Below are 19,219 nucleotides of genomic sequence, written 5' to 3'. Positions count from 1 at the left end.
CCTTCGTTACTCTTAATGTGTCTGAACGCTATTATAGAAATAAACCATCAAGTCAGGGGATAAGCTGAAACTTTAGTTTTGTCTTCCATAACTTGGAACCAATGACCATCAGTAGAATTGCCAAATCAATTTTCTGTTTATACTCCACGATTGCCACATGGCCACAGAGAGTCAGAGGAATTCACAAGACCATCACCGTATTTAGCAGTCATGCGAGTTTGAAGCACAGTTGATTCAAACGCGTGTACAAATGTACCCTCGCGTTTGACCACTCGACTAGAGCTAGTCAGTTTTACCGCCATTCACAAACAAATCAATATTTGTAATTAAATTAACTGGATTGACCGGTTGAAGCTAAAACGTTCCCACCCTAGTGGTGGTCTGAGAATTTTCTGATGGAGGATGGGGGAATAAGGCAGTGTTTCAGGGAATCATGGAGTTTTAATCACAGTCAGCAATAAAAAAAAAGCCGCATTGTTCTATCATAGCGGTTGTAACTGCTTTAGCCCCTTTCTGGGACCCCCGTTGTTCCCACCAACTAAAAACTAATTGCGTGTCTGTGGTTAGTGCAACTTCCAGTCCACTGTGTGTGGAACTCCGCATTGCAAGGTTTTCACGAGACCTTGGTCCGTCTGTTACTTACAAATATCGTTGGGTTCGTGCTGACTTGTGGCCCCATCTTGTGGCTAGTAATATATTTAAACCGTAATATGTTTCTAGAAAATGAATTGCAGACAATGAGAGCACCACATCTTAGCATTTAATTCATTATCCATCCAAGTTCTTTGGTATAACCTAAGAGGAAGTATAATAATCTAGACTCACATTAATTAATCAATTAATTAATTAATGTTGGAAAGTTTTTCTTGAAAATACATATAATAACTTAACTCACAAATGGAAATTTCCATTTAAGAAAATAAAAATAATGAAAACGAAAACATAATATAAATTTAGGCTAATAAATAAAATCCCTTTATTTATCTAGTAAGTGTTGGGCTGCCGGCTTTAGACTATGAAAGTTGAAGAATCGCTATAGAACCGATGTCAAATAAAAGATCATTCCATAATAGTATTCTACAGTGGATATTACTTATAGAAAAGCTTCACATTGTTTTCAATGTGGAGTGTATCACTTCATTGTATAACAAGCATATTTGAAAGTCGTGAATTAAGTGAGCGTGTTCCATCAACAGGATCACGCTCCCTTAATTCATGGATAATCTCAGTCTGCAGATTCGGATCTCGTTCCCCATTAACTGTGCATGTTTTCAAACAGAATCTTACATTAATATTTCCACTGATATAAGGTAGTGTAGTTTGTTTTGGCGCATCGGCTTCTGTGACCATAATGCACCTCCCAAGGTTTTTGCAGTACTTTGATTCAAGCCCGAGGCGGGATTCGAACCCGCGACCTTTGGGTTGCCAGGTAGGCACTTTACCCATCCGGCTAGCCCGGTCGGCGAATATAAAGTACAGTAATAAAGATTAATGTAGCCCCATCCCATAAGTGAGTAAAGTGGCTCTTCATTGCTCGAGTGACGAATTTCTCAACAGAGTGCGACAACTCCTGCTTACTACTAAACCAGCTAGGCGGAAATAAGCTTAATCCGTCCACAGGATGATTGATAATCAATCTTAAGCAACCTTGTCACTTATCCATCATTCATGATCAGTTTCAATAATCCTGTGGTTCCAATTAATGGAAATGTTTAATCTGATATGAAAATAACCCCTGTACGTTTGCAGCCTAGCAGTCAGCGCAGTGGTGACGATTACCCTCTTTCGACACAGAGTGAAAAACACTTAGGTCCAAATCTCGTCTCGACGGAACACACATTTATCCAATACTCTCATAATGTGGCCAAGTTAATCTGTCTCTAGCGAGGGCTGCATAGTTTTAACTCCAGAAAGCCCAGTTTTTCGTCCCGCAAACAGGCCGAAGAATGCACGCTATTTATTAGACACAATACTACAAAGGGTACTAGGAAAGTTTTGCAATATGATGCAACAATGAATCACAGGAAGCTGCTTGTTGCTGCATGTTGAGACATGGTCATACGTGCATAGTAGCCGCCGCGCCAAGTCGATGGGCTCAGTTATTCATTAGTAGTGAGAGTGTAAAGTGCTCGCGATGGCATCGTGGTCACGAAATGAGATAAGGACAGTTTTGCGGTATAATTTCGTGCGTGGTTTAACCATAGACCAGTGCTTAGAAGAAATGACTCTTGCACTAGATGATGATTGTCCACATCGTACAACGATATTCAGGTGGTATAGAGAATTCCAAAGGGGAAATTTCACTCTGGAGGATTCTGAGAGGCCGGGAAGGTCACGAACGTCAGTTACGGAGGAAAACGTTACTGCTGTGAGGAAAATGCTTGACGAAAACAGACGAGTGACCTACCAACAGATAGAGGATACTTTGGGCCTAAATGCACCAGCAATTCGTTCGATTCTGCAAGATCATTTGCACGTGAAGAAACTTTGTTCTCTCTGGGTGCCGCATCAACTGACTGAAGAGCAGATGACACGACGTGTGACTTGGTGCCGGGAGATGTTAAAAAAGTTTGATAAGGGACAATCTCGGTATGTGAACAACATCGTGACAGGTGACGAGACTTGGCTGTACTATTACGATCTGCCGACCAAGGCTCAAAACAAAGTTTGGGTCTTTGACGATGACGACACACCCGTAATTGTCAGAAAATCCCGATCTGTAAAGAAAATGATAGCTGTATTTTTCAAATCGAGTGGAATTGTGGAACGTGTCGTTTTGGACACGCAGAAGACAGTCACAGCTAAGTGGCATACTGAACAATGCCTGCCTAAAGTCATTGGATCTATGAAGAACCTGCGGCCAAAGTCAAGAATGGACACCTGGTACCTCCATCACGAAAATGCTCCAGCTCACCGCGCCAAAGCCTGCACCGAATATTTGACCACGACAGGACTGAAACTTCTCGAGCACCCTCCCTACAGGCCAGACCTTGCTCCCTGCGACTTTGCACTGTTCCCGAATGTGAAAAATGAAGCTAAAAGGGAGGCGGTTTTCCAGTGATGAGGACCTTCTACGGGCTTGGGACAACGAGTGCGCTTTACTCCCTAGTGAAACTTGGCAGAACTGGTTTAAAGATTGGTTTCGGAGGATGGAGAGGTGTATTGAATGTAGAGGAAATTACTTTGAAAAAATTAAATAAACAAAGCTGTATTGCAAAACTTTCCTAGTACCCTTTGTATATACTGATGCCTCATAGCTTTAGTTACTTTGGTGCTCAACAGACACACACACCAAATACCTTCTAACCTCTAGATCTGAATTCTCTAATGATAAATTGAGACCATGCAGAGCAGTGGACATTGCCACACATTTGTTTTCGATTTTGTACCACTTTGGTTTTCTGTACTATATGCTGTGCTGTTTGTGGGCGAATTGAAAAGGCCATCTTCTAAACCACATGTAACATTCAAAACAATGCTTCTCACACAAGGTATTCCTGCATTTCTTTGCATTTTAAACATTCTCAAGATGAAACAATCCTGTCATTATTTTGTAATAAAGTTTGACAATAGCGCTTTATCATTAGGCGGCTTATTGCTAACACAGACAACAGTGGCTGGCCAGTGAAAGATAATACGTGTAGTACTTATTGCCACGTATTAGCGACCAATGAACTTTTTTATCATAAAAAAAAAAAACTCCAAAATGCACTGATAGTGAAAAACCTATTTCTTGAGAAAACCTCTAGTTTTCGAGTTATAAACTTTTTAAAATTAGACTTCATATTTTTTTAAATTTCCCATACATGTCCTAAATAACAAACAGCCACAAGAGGGAATTCATGACATAGGCCCCATTCAATATTACGCTGCAGTGACTACCCAGAAACTGTACAGTATTTATAAACCTAAAGATATGGAGGTCATACTCCTACTGAATACGGCAATTGTAAGACTGCGCTCGAAATACTACACTGCTCAACAAAATTAACAGGAAAAAATGTTTTTCATGAATATTTTATTGAAAACAGTGCTGCCGAAGGCTAATATTTGATATAATAGGCATCCTGGCGTGCAAATTCCGAGTATCCACCATTCTGATGTCCTGTCATCAATTTTGTCGAGGTTGATGCGGCCACAGGTGAAAGCATTTCCAACCAAACTGTGTTAAGAAAGTTCAATTCAAGTGGACTCTACACAAGGGAGCCAGTGGTTTGCATTGCATTAACTTATTGTAAGTAAATTTAATGCTGAATAGTGTTCAGTTTTATGTTTCACTACACCAAAAGATGTAGTCAATGTAAATACGTACAGTTGTCCTTGTTATCCAAGGCATTATACTTGTTGAAAATTGCAAGGAAAATTCTTGTGATGGATACATTGGAGATTGGAGTTTCTCTGGATTAACTGAGAAATTGAGTCAGGATGGAGGTTTTGAGCTAGTGTTCGTTGGTCAATTGAAATACTATTGGTCTGGTGGTTTAGGCATAAATCCTGTTCTTTAAATAATGGAACTGTTAAATTGTGGATCTTTATATATGTATCTGAGCTGGAGACTGTAGGGTCGAAGGCACCTAGTGAACCTGTTGCACTGATTATTAATGTAGCAGAGATTTGGTAAAGTGACAGGAACTAAATATTTTATTGGACAATAGAATTGTATTGTTTTAAAAGCTAACTATTCTGTCAACTGAGTATATTTAATTGAATACCAGTAAATTGATTACAGTTGGACAATGATGTGACAGCTGTTTTGATGAGTGCTGAAATGAAATATTGTGATTGATAAGGTTGATGGTCGTTCGGGTTGAGGATGTTTAAGAAACTGTAACTTAGGAAATTATAGCCTAAGTCTTAAGATATAGTACATTTCTCAATAAATATTTGGCTAGTACTGCTGGTTGGACATTTTTGCCTGATAGATTGTTGGACAAGGGTAGACAGAATGTGGTGTCTTTTTAGACTTATACATAAATTGTCAATGTCTTCTGCTTCATCATGAATGGGTTTTATAATTAATGTTGAGGTTTTGTTGGTCTATCCAGCTATTAGACAATTGGTCATCTGTTAAGTATAACTTGTTCTGGTGGTAAGCAAATTATAACAAATGTATTGATGTCTTTAGTTTAACTGATTGGAAACTGTATGGATTGAATGCCCATGAGTGTTGGGTATGCTTAGATCCATACGTCTAAGTTTATGTTTTGTTTGTGAACCATGTTTTAGGTTTGCATTGTGTAGTAATTCTTGTGGTGTAAAATTGTGATAAAAGAATTTCTCTGATTCCATTTGCAGTTGGCAGACTAGAATTATTATACACATGTAAATAGCTAAGTTGCTAGCATTGCAGCTTAAAACATTATGGTTTTAGTTTTAAGATTTAAATGTGTTTAAGGTTCGGTTAAAATTGATCCACTCTATGTCTCTTTTCCCATTAACTTTTTCACACTTCTCTCTTCTTACTCAGGGGATATCTTTTCTTTCTTCCCATTGCTTTCTCTCAACTTTCCCTCCACTTCCCATTTCCTTTCCTTCAATACCTTGAGGCACCCAGGCTCACCTGATAGCCCAGTAAGAGTATTTTTTGGGAGTAGAGCCTGGCTGTCTTCACATGGCTTGGGATGGGAGTCAGGGAGAGGGGGACCAGGTGTCCCCCGCTCCATGACTTTTTCATTTCCTTATAAAAAGAAAGGAATAATAATGATAAAAAAATTGTTTATACTCCAGCATGACATCAATACAAATGTTAGTTGTATTTAGCAGTCACAGGCTTGAACCCCGGTCCACTCAGAGCGTGTGCTATTGCACTCACGCTCCTGACCACTTGGCTACATCAGACCTAATCATCTCCTTATCCCTGCGAGCAAAATTCCTGTATATCATTGACAAGACTACATGGGCTGCTCTGGTGGTCTGTCTGCACTGCTACTGCTCTGCAAATCTTCTCAAGAACAGTTTTCATATTGAGGACTCAGCTAACAACTTCAGCTTCTTCTGGGAATTGACTTCACAAATGACCAAAAGACAAAAAGGTTTATGTGTAAACAGATTTAAATTAATTGTTATTGTGTTGACTTATATGGATTGTTATGTGTTGATTTATAATAATAAGATCTTTATTGTAAAGTTCACTGGTACACGCAGGTACCATGACCCTACAATACCCTTCACGGCACCATGCCAGGGGTTAATGTTGCATTGATTTTTGTTAATCTTTTGACAAGATTTATGTCAATTGTTATTATAAAGATTGGTTTCTGTGAAACACAAGGTTTATGAGAACCATTTAGTAGCTATCTGATTGTGCTTGTCGACAGGTTTGAAAGTTCCAGCAGACAGACTAGACAGTGTTGTTAATTGTCCATTGTCTGTTATACTGTATATTGTTTTCTTGGTTCTCAGGAATTCAGACTCTGAGCATATTTAAAAAAAGTATTGTATATATCTGTTTAATATAATAATTACTGTTTCTCGGTGGTAGTGAGAATAATTTGTGAAAGTTCTCCACTAGTAATTCACTTGTCGACACCCACTGGTATTGCACATCCGGTGGGTGCGAGACTTGTGCATTCAGCACAAATACATAACGTAAATCTGGGCCTAGAGAAGGGCACCAGGTAGCAGTGGTCTTATATTGGCAGTGGTAAAATACTTCACACGTTTTTAGGCTAGATCTGTTGAGGTTCTATACCAAAATAGATGAACTAGGTGGAGATGGGCTTTTGCCTAGGAGCCTAAACCCCACACAAACTGCAAAAACTTAACTTTGTCCAAATTAAACCGCATACACCTCAATTGGCTTTTCTAATTCCAGCGCTCACCCCTACCGAGTCTTTTTTTTTTTTTTTTTTTTTTAGGTCCTAGTCACTGAAATCTCAGGAAACTAGGTGGCAGGGCCTGCCAGAGTAAAACTTCATTCTGCGTACCTGGTCTGCCTCCACAAGGCCAAGTGTGGACAACGTTGGGCCTCAGCAGGGGTCCAGCGGCTAAACGGCCAGATGAACAACGATACACAACATTACACATATACAAAATCCACACTTTTAAATCTCTGGCCTTCCCAGTGAACTGGTACACCTACAATGAAAGCAACACGGAGATGGGGAAAACCCCTGGTGCCGTTAGACATCAATACACTTTACACTTTACTTTGCCTAGGAGCCACCCTTGTCTCTGGGATACACGTACGCAATGCACCAGGAAGTCAAATATAATATAATGTCTTATACATGCGTAACGAGAATGTTAATGTATATAAAATTGAATATATATCTTCATGTAAGTATTGTATATATATATATATATACAGGGTTATTCAAAATGAAGTCTGGGGTTTCAGTACAGGAATTGCTTGATCGTCTGCACTGCTCAGAAAATACCAAGGCAACTCGTTGCAAAGTCATTTGTTCTGTTGTGAGCATTTAAGACACAAAAAAATGTGACTTTGCAACGAGTTGTCTTGTTACCGTGTAATTTGTATTGTCAAATAAATTTATTTTATTCTGGTGGGTGGGTGGGGGAGAATTTATAGTTTAAAACTTTGACCATAGTTTTGCAATGGTAGGGATACAATATCACATTCACCACAATATGGATGAAAATAAAATTTCCATTCCATTCCTGACAGTATAATTCCCATTAAGAAAGTTTGTCTAAAAAACTTGCAAATATTTTTTTTTTTTTTTGTAATTGTCAGTTTTTACATTCTTGGAATTTTAGTTTTTCATATAAAAATGGATAATTATGTAATAGCATAACTTTAGTAAATATACTTGTTAAATATTTTCTGAGGTCTTTTGTGTTTCATTTTATTACTGATGTTATTGAAGTTAAGCATAAGAAAGACACCTGGGGTGGATGGAATCTATCCAGTTATATTAAGGGAGGCAACAAAGGAAGTAAGAAACCCTTAGCCATAATTATGAGAGCATCCATGGATTCAGGAGAATTCCCCGAGGACTGGAGATGTGCGAATATATCACCAATTCACAAAGGGGGATCAAAGGGTGACAAGTAATTACACAGACCTGTTAGTTTAAATTGTTCCAGGGAAAATAATGGAGTCATTAATCAAAGAAATAATGAAGGGTCATTTAGACAAGACAGCAGTTATACTTCTGAAATCTTGGCTGACCAGATTGATTGGATACTTTCATGTGGTCACAAAGGAACTGGATGCAAAAAATAACTTTGATATCATATACTTGGATTTTATGGCCTCCACAGCCAAGTGGTCAGAGCAAGAGTGCAGTGGCACCTGTTCTTTGAGTAGACCAGGGTTCAAGCCCCTGACTGCTAAATACAGTTGATATCTGCCAATCTGGACTGGACCAGCGTGGCAGATTATCATACATTTCTCTCAACACAAATCATTGAGGAGGCTTCCATCCTGTAGTGGGTTGATAATGGCTGCAGTTTACTTGAATTTCAGGAAATCTTTTGAACTGTTACACGTAAAAGACTGCTGTACAAATTGGAGCAGTGTGGTATTAAGGGCAAGTTTCTGCTATGGATAAAGGGATGGTTGAGTGGGAGACAGAGAGTGGTAATCAATGGACATTGCTCTTCACTGACTAACTGTTGGGTCCATTGTTGTTTTCTATATTTATCAATAATATTGAAGACATCAAGTTTTCAGATGATACAAAGGTTGGCAGCGTGACAGTAATGACAGTATGCTACTGCAACAGGATCTAAAAAAGTTAGGCAGGTGGGCTGAGAAATGGCAATTGAAGCTTAACATTGACAAATGCAAGTACTGCATATGGGTAGCAGAAACCCCAGAGTAACATACGGTGTCATACTCAGGGTAGTGGAAAATGAAAAAGATCCCAAAGGAACTAGTTGTTGTAGGTGACTATTGTCAGGGAAATGGAGAACATATTGTGCAAAAAGGATATAGATGGAACAGGACCAGGGTATGTCTGCCAGGAACAAAGGTTGATGACGTAGAGCAGATATCATCTTTTAAGTTATATTGTTGTACACGTTGGCACTAATGATATTAAGAGTAGGAGACTGGCGGAATTATTAAAAAGTACAAGTCAATGCTGAAAAAAAGCCGTGAGTTAGAGTTGAAATTGAAAGTGTCTGCAATTCTGCCCAGACACGATAGGAGGGAGTATATGATGAGGGCCTTGTCGATCAATTTGGCCCTGGAGAGATTATGCAAGGCTCAAGGGGTAGAATTTTTCTCAGCCTGGTCTGTGTTTGTTAACAGGAGAGACTCCTTCTACAGGGATGGGATACACTTAAATAGAAAGGGTGCAAGAATATTTGCTAATGCTATCGAGGCTGAGTTAGGTGGGTCAGAAAACTGCTAGCTTGTGGGGATACACGGACTAATAGATTAACAGTAGCTGTTGGCAGAGGTAAAAGTAATTCTTGCACTACTTCTATTGAAATGCAATTGAACAGCAGCCCAGAAAGCAAGGAAATGGGGATTTCCAGAACTGCTGGGAATCATAGAGGAACAAGTAAATACATGGGCTGTGTTAGGGTAACTAAGAGTAGAAGCAGGTGCATGTATACTTGCATGTACACCAATGCTAGGAGTATAGTTAATAAATTCGATGAGCTTGAAGCGCTAGTCAAGACATCAAAGGCAGATATTGTTGGGATATCAGAGACATGGTGTCACACAGACATAAGCAGTGCAGAACTGGAATTTGGAGAGTACAATGTGTACAGAAAGGATAGCCAGGAGAGGAAGGATGATTGTTTTCTACAGCAGCATGTTCAGGAGGCAACTAGAGGGAGTAATACACTTGATCTGATTATCAGTAGTGATTCTTCATGCATCAAGAATCTGCAGATAAAGGAACAACTAGGTGGCAGTGATCACAGTGTGCTGAAGTAGGATTTACTCAAAGAGATAACTACCATCAAAGGTAAAGAGAAGGGTTTTTGCTTTCGTAAAGGTGACTACGGTGGTCTGAGACAGTATTTAAATTCTATATTGGTAACATAAACTGATGATGTTACCAACAGCAAATTCAAAATGGGAAGCATTCAAAGAACTTATCTTGGAAGCTACTAGGCTTTACATACCAACTAAGAAATATTGTTCAAGGTTTAGGCCAAAATGGATGTCAGATGAACTAATGAGGCATATGGCAGAGAAGAAAAATGCATGGGATACTTACAAATTAACACATGACACAGAAGCCTATGATAGATACAAGTTGATATGCAACCAAGTTACAAAGGAGGTTAGGCAGGCAAAGGCAGATTAAGAGAAATCTTTGGCAAAGGATGCAAAGAAAAACAGCAAAGAGTTCTTTACTTATGTAAACTCTAGAAGGAAGGGGATGAATCAGATTGATCCACTTGATATCAATGGTTCTACTGTTGATCCTGCTCAGGTAACTAACAAACTAAATTAATATTTTGCATCTACATTCACACATAAGGAGTTATTCAGGGAGAGGAATGCCAGAGGTGTATTCAACTCTGGCAGTAAGCTAGATAATCTTGTAATAACTGAGAGTAACGGGGAGGAGAAATTGTTGCAGATAAACATAAGAAAGGCAATTGGCATGGATGGGATCTATCCAGTTATATTAAAGGAGGCGGCAAAGGAAGTAAGCAAACCTTTAGCCCTAATTATGAAAGCTTCCCTGTACCCAGAGGAGGTACCCATGGACTGGAGATGTGCAAATGTGACCCCATCCACAAAGGAGGATCAAAGGGAAACACAGGTAATTACAGAACTGTTAGTTTAACTTCTGTTCCAGGAAAATTAATGGAGGAACTGGTTAAAGAAGCACTGCAGGATCATCTAGACAAGACTTCAGTTATAGCTCGGACACAGCATGGGTTTGTTAAGGGGAAGTCTTGTCTGACTAATTTGATTAGATACTATGATGCAGTCACAAAGGAACTGGATGCAAAGAATAACTTTGATATCATATATTTGGATCTTAGGAAGGCCTTTCATACTGTTGCACATGGAAGACTGCTGCACAAATTGGAGCAGTGTGGCATTGGAGGCAAATTGCTGCTATGGATAAAGGGATGGTTGAGTGGGAGAAGACAGTGTGGTAATCAATGGACACTGCTCTTCGTGGACTAATATTATTAGTGGGTTCAGTGTTGGGTCCATTTGTTGTTTTCTGTATTTATAAATGATATTGATGATGGTATATCAGGCTTAATGTCCAAGTTTGCAGACGATACGAAGGTTGGCAGGGTTGTTAATGACACTAATGACAGTACACTGCTGCAACAGGATCTAGAAAAGTTGAGCAGATGGGCTGAGAGGTGGCAAATAAAGTTTAATATTGACAAATGTAAAGTGCTGCATATGGGAAGCAGTAATCCCAGAGTAATGTATCAACTCTGTGGTACCACACTGACAGTGGTAGAGAATGAAAAGGACCTGGGGGTAATTGCGCAGGCAGATAAGAAGTTTTCTGAGCAGTGCAGATGTTCTGCAAGAGTAGCTCATGGTGTCTTGTGAATGACATCCAGGAATTTTTCTAGCAGGGATAAGGTGATTATCTCCTTGTATAAGGCAATGGTCAGGCCACACCTTGAGTACTATATACAGGTCTGGAGGCCTCATTTTAAGAAGGATGTAGAGCTGTTGGAACGATTACAGAGAAGTGCAACAAGATTAGTGAACAGAACAAAGGGTTGCTCTTACGAAGAAAGTCTTAAGTTTTGCAAATTACAGTGTAAGGAGACTAGGCACCTGCGAGGTGATCTGATTGAGGTGTATAAAGCCTTGAATGGTTTGAGCATGCTCAATGCTGATGGGATTCTTCCTCTTGCTCAGAATAATTGCCTGAGAGGGCATAAATTCAAATTGAGGAACGATAGTTGTAGGATAGACATGCGGAAATTTGCCTTTAGCCAGCGGGTGGTTGGTTGGTGGAACAAACTTCCATCTGTTGTTGTAGAAATTGATCGCTTAAATTGATTCAAGGCAGAACTTGACAAACATTTGGAGCGAGGGGATGGGTGAAATAAGAGTTTTTTTTTTTTTTTTTTGGCTGATGCTATATAAGCTTGCTTTCTTGCATCATGTGCGCTTGCTAATGCTAATCGGGGGTAATTGTACAATCAGATATGAAGTTCTCTGAGTAATGTACACAGGCTGCAAGGACAACTCATGGGGTTTTGTCAATGATATACAGGAATTTTTCTAGCAGGGATAAGGAGGTGATCATCCCATAGTACAAGGCTATCCCATAGTCAGGCCACATCTTTAGTACTGCATATAGGTGTGGAGGCCTCACTTTACAAAGTACGTAGAGCTGCTGGAACAAGTACAGGGTAGGGCAACGATTGGTGAGGGAAACAAAGTGGTGTGCTTACCAAGAAAGGCTTCAGTTCTGCAAATTTCAGCGGCTTGAGACTAGGACCCTGTGAGGTGATCTGATTGAGCTGTTTAAGGCCTTGAATAGATTGAGCAAGCTCAATGCTGATAAGATTCTTCTTCTCATTCAGATTATGCACATGAGGGGGCATAAACTCAAATTGAGGAAGAACAATTGCAGAATAGATGTGTGGAATTTTGTCTTCAGCCAATGGGTGGTTTATTGCAGCAACAAACTTCCATCTGTTGCTGCAGAAGTGGATAGTTTGAATAAATTCAGGAAGAACTAGACAAAGTATTGGAGGGGATGGATAGGTGAAATGGAAATTTTTTTTTTTCGTTTTTTTTGTTGATACTGTATAATCTTGCTTTCTTGCATCATTTGCCACTATTAATACTAATACTGTTTGCATACAAGGATTTGGCTCAATGGTACTATTATTTGCTATTACTACTATTACTCCTATCAACGACTGACCTAGAACAAATCATTTAGTTCTATTTGATAAATGCATATTTCCATAACATGGCATCCTACTATATTAATTCTTTGGAAGAGTTTAGGTCCTTCACTTATCCCTGCTTCTGTCTGCTCCTGAGTATGTTCTCCTCTTAATAACATCCTCTGAAACTAGTGCTATCAACTGATGCCATGTGAACTAGGAATGGGCCACTGTTTTCTGAATTCAACATGTACCGGTACATGTCAGATTTTATGCAGTTCACTGGGCCTGTTCTATGTTGTTGTCTGCTTGCTTGCTTGCTTGCTGTTGCTAGGATATTAGCTGCCGCTAAGTTTACTATTCATTGAAATTGAAACGATTACATGCTCTTACTAGTCAATATGCTATGTTATCATTATGCAATGTTATGCTGTATATGATCTTCCCTTATAACAATTCAGTTCACTACTGGTAAGCTTCGGATATACAGAACTGTACTAGATGCAAATTGCAAATTTTCATAAGAGAAAAATGTTTAAATGTATCAGTAATTTTAAAAGAATAACACAGATTCTTTATATTTAAAAATCATCTACATTATTTATAAAGAAAAAAGTTTTCATTACACACTCCTAAGCAAAGTTCAGTGCTAAAGTGGAATATGTTGCACAAACTTATACATGAAACCTGAAAAAAAAAAAAAAAATTTAGAAATCCCTTTTACTACATTTATTATACACAACAAGTTCACATCAAAGTTCTGTTCGCTTTGGCCCAGTAAGACGAGGTCCTTTAGGAAACTGTTTCTTCTTTTTTTCATTTTTCTTTTGTTTAATTTCTTCTTTTAAAGTAGGGGTAACCTAAAAAAAATAGCAACAAATAAATAAATGAGGAAACATTTGAAACCAAGTAGAAAATGTGATTTTTTTTTACTGTCCTCTAATAAATCAAAACATTTTTCTATTTCAGAAACAGGAATGCGGGCTACTAATTTGAACAGCAGCATAAAGTTAATGATATTCATCTCTGAAAACCAAGGTAAAAACTACAGTTATGTGGTTAATACAGAATGTTCTTTAGTGCCAAAAATAATATACCACATATGATGAGTAAAACTTAAGGAGTGTGCTTATGTTATCTAAAGTGGTTTTTAAAAGGAATCTTTAACCCTGTAACAGACACATTGTTACATGCTGTCAACCACATCCCTTAAATTTAAATACTAAAATAACTATCAAACTTACATTGGCATGAATTTTAACAGCGCTCAATAATGTTTTCAATATCAAGCACCATTACTGATTACTTTTCAGCTAGAAGTGTGATACTTATCCCACATATAATTTTCTTGGACACATTTGGTTTCTATTTCAATTTCACTTGTTCCATGACAAGCACTGGAAGTATTTACAATTTTTTTTTTTTTTTTTTTGTTTGGCTGTTGTGGTGTTTTCTAGTGCAAGGGCAACTTAGGCCATACTGCACCTCCCAAATCAATTGACTTTACAAAAAAAGAACTGCTTGTACAGCAGTTAGAAACAGTCATACATTTGAATTTGTTTTAAATAGAGAAAGAATTCAGATATATTTGCTTCTTTGCCTATAATGCTATTGGGAGACAGAGGTTGTTTTAGATCTGAAATGAAAACTAAAAGATGTTCGTCGGGCATTGTTGAAAAAGCTGCATTCAAGGAGTATATGTTTTACTGTAAGTGGTTGTGAGCAGTGCACACATTGAGAATCATTTCCTGTAAATAAATAGAGATGAGAACCTATTTGGAATCAGAACCTATTTGGGTTCTGGCTAAGATTACTTCTTCTTTTCTATTTTTATGAAGACTTTAAGTCCATAATTGTGGTTCAGGTTTTATTTGAAGTAGCTTGTTATTAGTTTGCATTTTCCACAGACGTGTCCATTGTTCCATGCATGTTCTCCGTATATTGTGTCTATAATCAGGATACGGGACTAGATCATTTATTGAGCCTAAGTTGGAAGGATGCTTTGCAGCATCATCTGCACCTTCATTTCCTGGAATATCATTGAGGTCAGGGATCCAAGAGAAGATGACAGTTTTCTCATGCTCATGAAGACACATCAGCTTATATCTTATGAGTTTTAACAAAGGATTGTTAGGTGGGGAAGTGCCTTTCAAAACTAAAATAGCACTCTGTGAATCAGTATATATTATGCTTTTATTTATTGACAGGAGTGAGATGTTTTTCAGAGAAAGTTTAATGGCATGAAGCTCAGCAGTATAACTGCTGCATTTGGCTGGAAGTGAAATTGAAACAGTTGTGTTAGGGAAGACAGCAGCTGCACCTACTTGACTGACAGACTGAACCATCAGTATAGATCTTGGTAAACTGGAGGTACTTTTGTGTATGAGCAAAGTTAGTTGTTGGATATTAATATTTACTATGGAACCTTTACCCCAAAACTCAAAGTATTCATCAGAAGGAAGTGTGAAGGTAGTCCACGGGGATCTGGATCTTTTGTTTCTCTGAGAATATTATCAACCCGGGATAATATCCTCTACTGCATGATCCTCAGTGGGTTTTCCACTGAGGATCATGTAGTAGAGGCCAAACAGGATGAGTAGAGAGGCTTTTAATCTTAGCTGAGTAGTTCATCAGCAACATCTTCTGATGCTAAGTGGAGGTTAGTCTCAACATAGACTTTGAACTAGTGATGTTCTATATGCACCTAGGGCTATCCTAAGAGAAGAGTGTTGGATGAGGACAAGACGGTCTAAGGTGCTCTCCCTAGCTGAGTCATAAACAGGTGCTCTGTAGTCTAGCCGAGATCTAATTAAGGACTTATATATAAGTGGAGCAGGGTATAATGATCTGCACCCCAAGATGTGCTGGAGATGACCTGGAGTATATTCATTTTCTTTGTGCAAGTTGCTCTAAGATATTTGATGTGCTCCTGGAAGTTTAACTTCCTATCAAAAATTATCCCTAGGAGGCAAATACTGTTCACAATGGTAAAGGGTGACTGGCTAAATGCAACTCAGGTTCAGGATGCATTCTGTGCTTTATGAAGAAATGTATGGCTGTAGATTAATGGCTTGACAGTTTGTATCCATTTTGTGCCATCCATAATTCAATGTTATTTATGGATATTTGTAGATGCCTCTCGATATAGTTCATATTCTGGGAATGGCAGGATACGGTAAGGTCATCTGCATAGAGATATGAATCAACGGTGTTTGGAATGCTGTTTATGATATTGTTTATTCGTATTGAAAACAGAGTGGCACTAAGAACACAGCCTTGTAGGACTCCTTATTCTTGTATGTATGTTTGAGATAAAACTTGCCAGTACCCAATTTGTAAAGATTTGTGTTAAAGGAAGCTTTGAATAAAATATGGTAAATGGCCTCTCATATGAATAGAATGGAGATCTCTTAGGATGCCGTATCACCATGTGATTTCTGACTGAGATGTTGAAGCATTATATAGTAAATTCCATCAGGGCCAGGAGTGCTGTTTCTTGGGGTATATATAGATTCTTTGAGTTCAGATATTGTGAGTTGCCTCCGTAGCCCGGTGGGAAGGAGCATCAGTGTATAGCACACGCTTCTTGATTAGACTGGGGTTCGAGCCCATCACCACCAAATACGGAGGATGCGGAAAGGTCAAGGGAATGACCACCGCATATTCCCGGAGCAATATGGCCTTAGTTGCTAATGCTCCTAAAAACCAAATAACAAACAAACATATTGTGAGTGGTTGGTTATAGGGTAAAGGACATGCAGCTTTGAAGTTTAGTTTCCTTTTATGTTTGTTGTTGTTATTTGGTTTTTAGGAGCATTAGCAACTAAGGACATATTGCTCCGGGATATGCAGTGGTCATTCCCTGACCTTTCCGCATCCTCCGTATTTGGTGGTGACGGGCTTGAACCCAGAATTTCCTTTTCTCAACTTCAGCTTTAATTTTTTGAAAAGACTGTTGATATGTGCTTGAGGTGGACAATTCATAGAACACAGTTCCTGAAGCATTAGCAATCTCCCAGGGAGAGGAGATCTCTTTTCCATTCCAGTTAATAATAGAAGGTGATATATGATATTTCCCACTTAGCTTCTTTATTTTTTCACAGATTATTCAATTATCAATACCTTTGTTGATTGAGGAGGCAAATTTTACCCATAAATCTTTTTTGGCCTTTTGCTGGATGAAATGAGCTTTTGCTCTCAGTCTCTTGAAGTTTATAAGGTTGGCAGTGGTGGGATATTTGTGGAGGGTGTTCCATGCTGCAGTTTTTTACCTTTTCACTTTGTTACAATCACCATTCCACCAGTGATTGTTATGTCAATGGTTTCTTATTTGAGACTGTGGGATGGCGGCTGTTGCAGCTGTTAGTATCTGCGTTGTGATATGATAGGTGGCAGTGTCAACAGAAGAAGACTAAATGATATCCTCATCAAAAGATACACGATTGGTAAATTTTGTCCAGTTAGCTTCGGAAAATCTCCATTTCATTTTTGTTTCTGTTTGTTTGGACTGGGTGGTTTGAATGCTACAAATCAGCAGAAAATGATTGCTATTTAGAGGATTGTTGTGTACTGCCCACTCTATAGTTGAGAAGAGGATCAGAGAGCAGATTGATAGCTTTCAGTGGTTGACCCAGTAGGAAAATGGATGCAAGTGGTTAAGTCAGTGTTCAATAGTGTCAAATTCTGTCAAGTAGCATTTCAATAAGCTTACCACGTCCATCTGAGACCAGAAAACGCCACAATGGATGATGTCCATTAAAATCTCCTAATAGACAGATGGGAGACGGTAATTGAGAAATAAGGTTTTCCAGATCCTGAAATATGCATGGATAGTTTGGCAGGAGATATATCGAGACCACTGTCAATGTGATACCGATAACTATACATGTAGCAACAGCTTCTAATGGTATTTGCAATGGAATGCACCTGGAGGGGACTCGTGATTCCACAAGTACAGCTACTCCTCCATGGGGACTGTTGGATTTTTAACAAAGATTTTTAAATTTGTTAAATTTAATTAAACGAGTGAAAGTTAAATTTATATGAGTGTTAAATTCGTTTCTTGTAGGCACATGGCAGCAGGGTTGTAATAGCGAATTAATTCATAGATATCATCAATATTGCTGCGAAAACCTTTGCAATTCCATTGTATGATTTTTTTCCATTATTTAGTTTTGTGAGCTGAAGACGAGTCTGTTTTTGTGAGTGGATTGTTTATATCTGTCGAGTTTTGTTTTTCTTTTCTTGAAAAATTAGGGCGTCCTGAGTCATTGCTTTCTTCAATCTGCATGAATTACATGTACAGTAGTGGAAAACCTTTAATGAAATTTCTTTCAAAATAAAATGCAACTTTAAAGACAACTCTGCTTGCCAATACAATAATATAATTAGAATTATTGTATTGGCTAATATTCTATCCACAATGCTCCATTATGTATGGAATTTCAACTTCTCTTCAGGCATCACTGGTTCAGAATCATTGCATTATATGACAACTATGTGCAATATACAAAACACCAAACATCAAATTTGAAAAGGAATATTATAACATGAAAAAAAAAACAAAAAATATTTACCTGTCAAAGCATGAAATATTACATTTAATAATATTAAATATTACTCATTGTTTCACACTTGTTACCGGTATATTAGGTTACATTTTGCCACGTTCTGCCCAGAAAAGATTTTCGTACAGTGCTGAATTCAAATTAAAAGTGATCCAGTTTGCAAAAGTGAATGGAAATCGTGCTGCTGAATGTAAGTTTGGTCCTCCTCCAACTGAGAAAACAATCCGAGACTGGCTACGGGAAGAAGAAACCCTACTGAAAACGCCACGGCAGAAGAAGGCCATGAGAGGCAAGTCAGCAAAATAGCCTAATTTAGAGAGGGAATTGAAGATATGGATTGAAGAGCAAAGGGCAATTGGAATTCCTGTGTCCACAAAGATGGTTCAGCATGAGGCAAGAAGAATTGCTGATGAAAAAGAAGTTACTGATTTCAAAGGAGGACACAATTGGTGCTTCAGGTTCATGAAATGGAATGGACTAAGCATGCATACACGCACCAGATTTGCCCAAAAGATGTCTGAAAGCTATGAGCAGAAGGTCCTTGAATTTCATCGTTTTGTCATTCAATATCGGAAGACATCAGTTTGAGTTGGGACAGATTGCAAATATGGACGAAGTCCCCCTTCAATTTGATGTCCCAAGTAACAGAACTGTTGATAAGAAGGGGGCGAAAACTGTAACTGTGAAGACAAGTGGACATGAAAAGAGCCATTATACAGTTGTTCTAGCTTGTTGCCGACGGAACCAAGCTGCCTCCTAAGCTGATTTTCAAACAAAACAATGCCTAAAGAAGACATTCCTCGAGGAGTGATTGTCCACGTTCATGACAAGGGTTGGATGGATCTGGTTTGAGAAAGTTTGGAGCAGGAGACCAGGTGGGCTCTTAT

General features: G+C 38.5%; 1 protein-coding gene across 1 annotated transcript in view; it reads right to left on the bottom strand.

Moving 5' to 3' along the window:
* Window positions 1-13,487: 13,487 nt before the first annotated feature.
* Window positions 13,488-19,219, bottom strand: part of LOC150088073 (coiled-coil domain-containing protein 134-like) — a 37,586-nt gene continuing 31,854 nt past the window's right edge. The window contains exon 6 of the mRNA XM_090370558.1: window positions 13,488-13,625. Within this exon, the coding sequence (XP_090226684.1) occupies window positions 13,518-13,625 (108 nt within the window). The 3' untranslated portion in view covers window positions 13,488-13,517. The remainder of the gene's footprint in view (window positions 13,626-19,219) is intronic.

This window comes from Mastigoproctus giganteus, chromosome 3, assembly GCF_048544385.1.
Source record: "Mastigoproctus giganteus isolate SK-2022 chromosome 3, ASM4854438v1, whole genome shotgun sequence".
NCBI classification, from domain to species: domain Eukaryota; kingdom Metazoa; phylum Arthropoda; class Arachnida; order Uropygi; family Thelyphonidae; genus Mastigoproctus; species Mastigoproctus giganteus.
This window is presented reverse-complemented; position numbering and strand designations above follow the sequence as displayed.